The 7,263-nt window shown below is 41.0% G+C and overlaps 1 protein-coding gene across 1 annotated transcript in view; it reads left to right on the top strand.

Annotated features, from left to right (window-relative positions):
* The first annotated feature begins 1,165 nt into the window (after nucleotides 1-1,165).
* Nucleotides 1,166-7,263, top strand: part of PCYT1B (phosphate cytidylyltransferase 1B, choline) — a 133,578-nt gene continuing 127,480 nt past the window's right edge. Inside the window, exon 1 of the mRNA XM_006158476.3 lies at nucleotides 1,166-1,481. Coding sequence (XP_006158538.1) covers nucleotides 1,410-1,481 — 72 coding nt within the window. The 5' untranslated portion in view covers nucleotides 1,166-1,409. The remainder of the gene's footprint in view (nucleotides 1,482-7,263) is intronic.

Genomic DNA, 7,263 nt, shown 5'->3' with positions numbered 1-7,263 from the left:
TCAGCTGTAAATAAAGCATCTATTTCTTCAGATTCCTCAGGTGCCTTTAGACTCAAGCTCCACGGAGGTTTCTCCCCATTGCCTGCTAAACTATGTTGGAAGTCAGAGAAGATGCAGGTTAAATGGGTGGAAAGAAAGGCTGAAAGCATCCTTTGACGGATCAAAGGTTCACTAACCTAGAGATAGGAATATAGGAGAAAGCTACTAAGGGCTTTCCTGATGGAGTGTGACAGAAGAAATCTTTGCCTGGCCTAAGCGAATTTAGGTGGGCAGTCATCTTCATTCTGAACTGAACTCAACAGCCGAAGTTCCCATAGCCCTTTGGTACAGTCAGGTTTAAAAAGAATCCTTTTCTCAGAAAGTTCCAAGCACAGGGACCACCAATTGGTGTAATGGCTATGTTGCTGGACTCCCATGTGGTCGACCGTGGTTCGCGTCCCAGACCCGGTGACTTAAAACTCACGCTGGGCGCATGTGCGTGCGTGCCCAAGATCCCGAGAGGAGAATGGAGGAGAAGGGATTGCGGTGTGGCCATCCCCCTGGGGGGGGGTGATTTCTCACTTTCTGTCTCTCTGTCTCTCTGTCTCTCTCTTTCTGGCAAGCACATGTGCCCTATAGCAAAAACCTCTCTTAAAAAAAAAAAGAAGAAAGTTCCATGCAGAGGCATATTTAAAGAGTTCTTTTAACACACGGAGTTATCTGAAGGGGAAATTACCTTAACACAAATTATGAAGACTCCACATTGTTAAAATACACAAATGCATTATCAATAGTGCTTAGGATAGCTCAATGGAAGGGATAAAATGTTTATTAGAATCAATTAAAATACATTTGAGAGATTTATTCTCTTCATCTTTATTCTCCCATTTGAAGAAAGTGCTGAGTTTTATCTTAACACTTCAAGGTCTTGATCACATTTTATCTGGAAAAAAAGAGAGAAAATGTTTGTCATTCCAGGAGCATAATCAGTTGAGCCGGCACACAATGACATAGTTAATTCACCAACGGAATTTGTTGCCATAGCTCCAGTGAGGGACAGAGTAGATTAAACAATGGCCTTTTTCACGACTGCAGCTTTCACCACAACCTGCCTGTCCCCGCACGACAGGCCGTCATAGCGCCAGCCTAGAGCACAGCAATTGTCAATGAACAACAGCCCAGAGGGGACAAGAGAACGGTTGTGGTAAAGAAAGCGAGAGCTCCCAGCAACTTGAATCTCTGCTTATTCAGTAACTGGGACACTCTTAGCTCTTTTGAGCTTATCTTTAAGCACTGGGCATAGAGAGTTGGCTTGAACTTTGGTCAAGTACCCCATAAGTCCAGAGCAACGAAAGTTTCACCCTGTGGCTTAAAAGAACTCCAAAGGGAAGAGGATCCTAGAGAAGAGAGAAGGAAGGTCAGGAGCAGACATGGTGGGCCACCAGGAGTGCACCATGGAAGAGGACACCAGGGACAACTGCCCTCCCAAACTTTGCCGCAAGGTAATGTAGATGCTTTATTATTCATTTTTGCCTCTGCATATCAGTTGGTTCAAAAGGTAAAGTTCTGTGTATTGGAAAGTGTTGCAGGCCTGTGCTAATTAGTAGAGTTCCACTGAAAATACAAATATTGCTGTTCCATCTTAAGGTGATAAAAAAGAAAAATGAATTGTAGCAGGGGTCTCTTTATCCCCTTAGAGAGTGGGGGGGTGTCAAAAAATTCATAGAAATGCATATTGTAAAAAACACATGCACAGAGTTTGATTTACAGAGACAATGACGTGGTGGTTAAGGACGCTGGTTTGAGACAACCATTGACAACACATGGTTGACCGTGGTTTGAGTCCTGGACCTGACAGCTTGCTTTCTCACTTTCTCTCTCTCTCGCTAAATAAATAAATAAACAAATGTTTAAAAAATGCTAAATAAATAAATGTTAAAAAATTGCTTAAAAAATAAAAACAAAACACCACATGCACAGAGTTTGATTTACATATATGTGTGTGTGTGTGTATAGATAGATACAGGTAGATTTTTGCACCAAGATTAACTTGTACTTTAATTCTATTTCCTACGAATTTTTTGAAGTCCTCTCATCAGTAAGTTACCTAGATAGGGTTTGATGACAGGAACAAATTTACTTTCTAAACAAAAATGTCAAATCAATCTGAGGAAGTGTAGGTAATTCAAGGCAAAGGATGCCGTGGGAGCCTGAGGGCATTGGAGAAGTGTTTTACCAACAACGAAGAGCACAGTCCTGATAAACCGTTCAATTCGTTGATAGTAGAGATGGCAGCATTCGTGTGTGCATATATCCAAACTCAGAAAACATATGCATTAAATATGTGGAAAAAAATGTTCATTATCCTATAAAATGAGAAATTCTCCTAGTGGAAACATCACAGAATCCTGACTAGAACATCTATTTCTGAATTTCATGCTCTGAAACCATCACATAAGTGAGACCATCTGACATGGTCTCTTATTTTCTTGGTGGGGAGTATCTAAAGGAACACGTATTTGAAAGGGAGCCCTGTTAAACCAGGGGTTCTAGATGGAGAAAGTTTATGTAGTAGGAGAAAGAGCTAAGAAGGACTCCAGATGATGTGAAGAAGAAATTTAGGGCCAGGGGCAGGTTCCCAGTAACGATGCAATTTCTCTGCTTCCCAGTGAAGTTGGTTTCACTTCACTTCCCTGAGAGTGGTTTCTTGGGCCTCAGGACACCAGCCCCTCTTTTCTGTCCCAGTACTCCTTCAGAACTTTCCCATGTCCCTTGGAATGGATGTAGATGGCTGATTTAAGCGCCATATGCCTCAGAAAATAGGCTGGGTCCATACCAGCAGACACTTGAGCTACATGACTAGTAGATCATTTCCTCTCATTGATCCCTTTCCTGGTAACCTCCATATTGTCTCAGATTTGGAGAACTTTGTAGATTTTAGGCCCATGAATTTTACTAGTTCATGTTATTGAGTTAACAAGGGGAAATCAGGAGGCATTAATTTAATCATTAATTGATTCATGCCTTGCTCCAAAAATGGATTCAAAGTGGTATCAAAGCAACTAGACTTGGGCCAGCAAGTGGTGCAGAGGTTAAGGCATTGGATCCCACATGGCTGAAGGCGCTGGTCTGAGTCTCGGAGCAGTGGCTTGAAAATCACACTGTGTGTGTGTGCATGTGTGCCCAAAATCCTGAGAGAAGACTAGAGGAGGATGGATTGTGGCATGGCCATCCTCTCTGGATGGTGATTTCTCACTCTCTCCCCCTCTGGTGAGCACACAAATAAGACAAAACAAAAATGATGAGACTCAGGGGTTGTCCCTGTAGTACAGTGGTTAGACCCTGCACAGTGGTTGACTAGATTTCCACACGGTTGACTAGATTTTAAGTCCTGGCTCCACAGGCTTGAAAAACATGCCAGCGGCCCATGCTTGGGTGCCCAGGATCCTGATAAGATGGAGAACTAGAGGAAAAAGGATTGCACCATGACAAGGCCCCATTGTGGGGTGCTTTCTTCCCCCTTTCTCTCTTTCTTTCTCTCTTTCTCACATGCACAGGCCTGCATGCTCTTTACCATGAATTTAAAACAATACAAATCTTTAAAACCTTGAGTCAGTTCTTCACTGGTACAGACATAGAAAATGGAGATGATCTTTCTATGCTCCAGCCATGTAGAATTAAATCTGTGCAAATATCACTCTGTACTCTCAAACCTTTTGTGAGTTGAAAATTAGACAAAAGCTTCTGATGTCATAGTTTCCCAGTAACATCACTTACCATTAGAAAAATGGCTGATATTTTCAGTCCTTAATAGGTGACCATACCCCGTACTATGGACTTTCCATGCCTTATTCCTTAGGGTTATGTTCAATGAAAGGGCCCAAGCTCCTAAACCTCTCCTATCCTGCTATTGTGTCTCAGTTTCTCTTAGTTAAATTGAATGGGTTTTATTAACCACCTTTTGGGCAATTAAGATGGATTACATAATTAATTGGGGCAATAATAAACAGTGATTGATTAACATTTTAATCACACTTTGAAATTCTCAATGTATTTTTTCACACAAGTGACTCAACTTATGTAAATCTAACTTTCTTCTAAGTTTTTTTTATTTATTTTTTATTTTATTTTATTTTTTTGCTATAGAGTGCATGCGCTCTCCTGAGAAGAGAGAGACAGAGAGAAAGTGAGAAATCAGCTCCCACGGGGGAATGCCACAATGCCTTCTCCTCCATTTTCCTGGGATTTTGGGCATACACTCACAAGTGCCCAGGGTGCAGTTAAAAGCCACTAGGTTTGGGACTCAAACCATGGTTGGCCATGTGAGAGCCCAGTGCCTTAATCACTATACCACCTGCTGGCCCCTAAATTGAACTTTCTGACTGCGAGCCCATTCGTGTACCATACACTGATAGACCCAAACTGACACATGACCACTTATTTCTCTCTCTCTCTTTTTGTTACCAGAGAGCACATGTGCTTGCAAGAGAAAGAGAGAGAGAGAGAGACAGAAGGCACCCCTCAGTGGGGGATGGTCATGCCACAATCCCTTCTTTTCCATTTCTCCATCCTGTCAAGATTCTGGACACGCACACACAAGAGCCATGTGTGTTTTTCAAGCCATAGGGGCTGGGATTCTAACTGTGGTTGGCCATATGGAATCTGGCTCCCTTGACCCTTAAGCTACGAGGTCAGCCATTACCATTTCTGGCTACAGCTAATGGTGCTGCTTACCAGCCAATAGTAACAAGCCTTGTCATTAAATATTGTATTTGAAAAGCGAGAGTAATTATGAATTTAACAAAATTTCAGAGCTCATTGGCAATGGAAACTTCTTTTTTGAAAAAAGTTTACCCATTCATCTATTTTTTCGGTGTGAGAGAAGGAGAGGCACCCTCAATAGGATCTCCAGCCAGAATCCACACCCAGCCCAAGTCAACTTGGACTACAGACACACATGTTTATGTGCTGGGCATGCACAGAGAGGCCCCAGGACTCCAACCTGGGATCTTCCCATGTGGGTCCAGCATTATAGAGCATTAATTGCATCATTGTTGTGCTACCAGCTGGCCCCAGAAACCCCCTTTAAATGAAAGAGTTGGTTATTTATTTTCCACATATTTAATTTTGGCACTTGGTTGGCACTTATTTGGTAATAAGAGAATGCCCAAATAATATCTCAAGTCCTTTAACCTGAAATCTTGTAAAATACATATTGTTTATATTCCCATTTTCAAGTGAGAAAATTGAAACTGAAACTCACAAAAGTTGGGTAAATTGTCCAAGGTAGTAAGAATAGAGTTGGAATTCAGGTTCCTAGAACCCAATTTCACTTCTTTAAAAAAAAAAAAACCTATCCTGCTAGAGCCAGTGGCTTGGTGGATAGAATGCCTGGATCTCAGGCATTTGACTGAGCTGTTCCAGTCCTAGACTCAGTAGATTGAGAAACATGCCAGGACTACATGTGTGGGTAGCATACCCAAAATCCTGGAAGGGGAATGGAGAAGAAAGAATTGATCTATGGCTATGCCCTCTGGGGGGGGGGGGGATTTCTCACTTTTCCTCTGTCTCTCTCCTCTCTCCAGGGAGTGCACATGCCCTGTGGCAAAAACCTAAAAAACAAATAAGCAAACAAACAAACAAAAAACAGAGAACACTTACACTTCTGAATAAGGTGATCACAAATCACACATGGCTATTTAAATTGAAATTTATTTATTTATGTTTTAATTGCTGGAGACAGGATCTTGCTATGCTGCTCAAACTGCCGTCAAACTGGTGATCTTCCTACTTCAGCCTCCTGAGTAGCAGGATTGTAGGCACGCACCATGGTGCCCAGCCTAAATTTAAATTTAAACTACTTAGAATGAAATAAGATACAAAGTTCAGCTCTTCAGGTACACTAGCCACATTGCAAGTGCTCAATAGCTAAGCATGGCTAGTGGCTGCCCTATTTAGATGGTGTAGATACAGAATATTCCATTATTGCAGAAAGTTCTACAGAATAACACTGAATTAAACCATTAGGTCTCTTTTAGATACGTTGACACATGTCCTCAAAATATATTGTGGTCAGTTACAAGTAAGATGGAGTTTAAATTTTACAGGAAAATCTCATTCATTTTAAGTCTCCTCATTTGCATAGCACCAAGTTAACTTTGATCTGCAAATTAATAATATAGATAAGAGTCAAGGAGACTGTTAAACGCACTTCAGAGACCAAAGATTTTTAAGCACCATCAAATAACTCCAGAAGCACTCACTTAGATGCAAGCAATTGATATGATAATTACACATCATTTTTATTTATTCATTAAAACAGGGATCCCCTAAGGTGCCCTTGTAGGAAATAATGTGGATAGCCTAGTTATTTCTAGCAACCCTTCTGCTATTTCTACATTCTATGTAAAATCATTTTATACTAGATTTATCTTTCTTTCTTGATACCACTGAAATTTTGACTAGCTCAAGATCTAATTCCAAAACCTTTGCTTCTTCCACTATATTCTGTGATTCCCAAGAAGACGTGCTCCTGTGTGCACCGAGTAGTCTGGCACATAGTAGGGGTACAATAAATATCCACTGAGTGACTGACAGCTCTTTTATGATACCACTCATTGAAGCTGGCAGGTGGTGTGGTGATTAAGGAGATGGACTCCCACATGTCCAACCACAGTTTTGAGTTCTGGACCTGGTGGCTTGCTTTCTCATTTTCGCTCTCTCTCTCTCTGTGTCTCTCCAGCCAAATTAAAAAATAATAATAAATAAAATTAAATAAATAATTCTTTAAAAAAAATCCACTCATTGAGTGGACTCCAATTTTCTGCAGAGAATACATGGATCAAATGAAGATCTGTCTTCCGTTTTTTTCATTCCCCTTTGCTTGTCTTTTATATCTTCTTGGTAAGATAAGGGCTTTCTGTTTGTGAGAAAGAGAGGACGCCCAAATATTCAGGTGGGGGGGAGGGGGGAGAGAGAGTGTGATCTGGCTCAAGGATTCAGAAACTAAATCTGCCAGCTTCTTCAGAAGCAAAAGTTGGTGAGTAAGCAATGCTGCCTTCCTATGGCACCAGACATCAGCTAGTTCCACTGGCCCTTAAATATTACGTTGAGCACATTTTCCAGCTACATGCTGGTTCTAGATAACAGGCTAGAAGAAAGAATTCTGAGTTGTTTAGAGAAGAATGGCACTTTCCTTTCTTTCTTTCTCTCTTTCTTTCTTTCTTTCTTTCTTTCTTTCTTTCTTTCTTTCTTTCTTTCTTTTTCTTTTTTTTTTTTTGGAGA

This window comes from Tupaia chinensis, unplaced genomic scaffold, assembly GCF_000334495.1.
Source record: "Tupaia chinensis unplaced genomic scaffold, TupChi_1.0 Scaffold000600_1, whole genome shotgun sequence".
Taxonomy (NCBI): domain Eukaryota; kingdom Metazoa; phylum Chordata; class Mammalia; order Scandentia; family Tupaiidae; genus Tupaia; species Tupaia belangeri.
The sequence above is the reverse complement of the archived record's forward strand: the minus strand, read 5'-3'. Positions and strand labels throughout refer to the sequence as shown.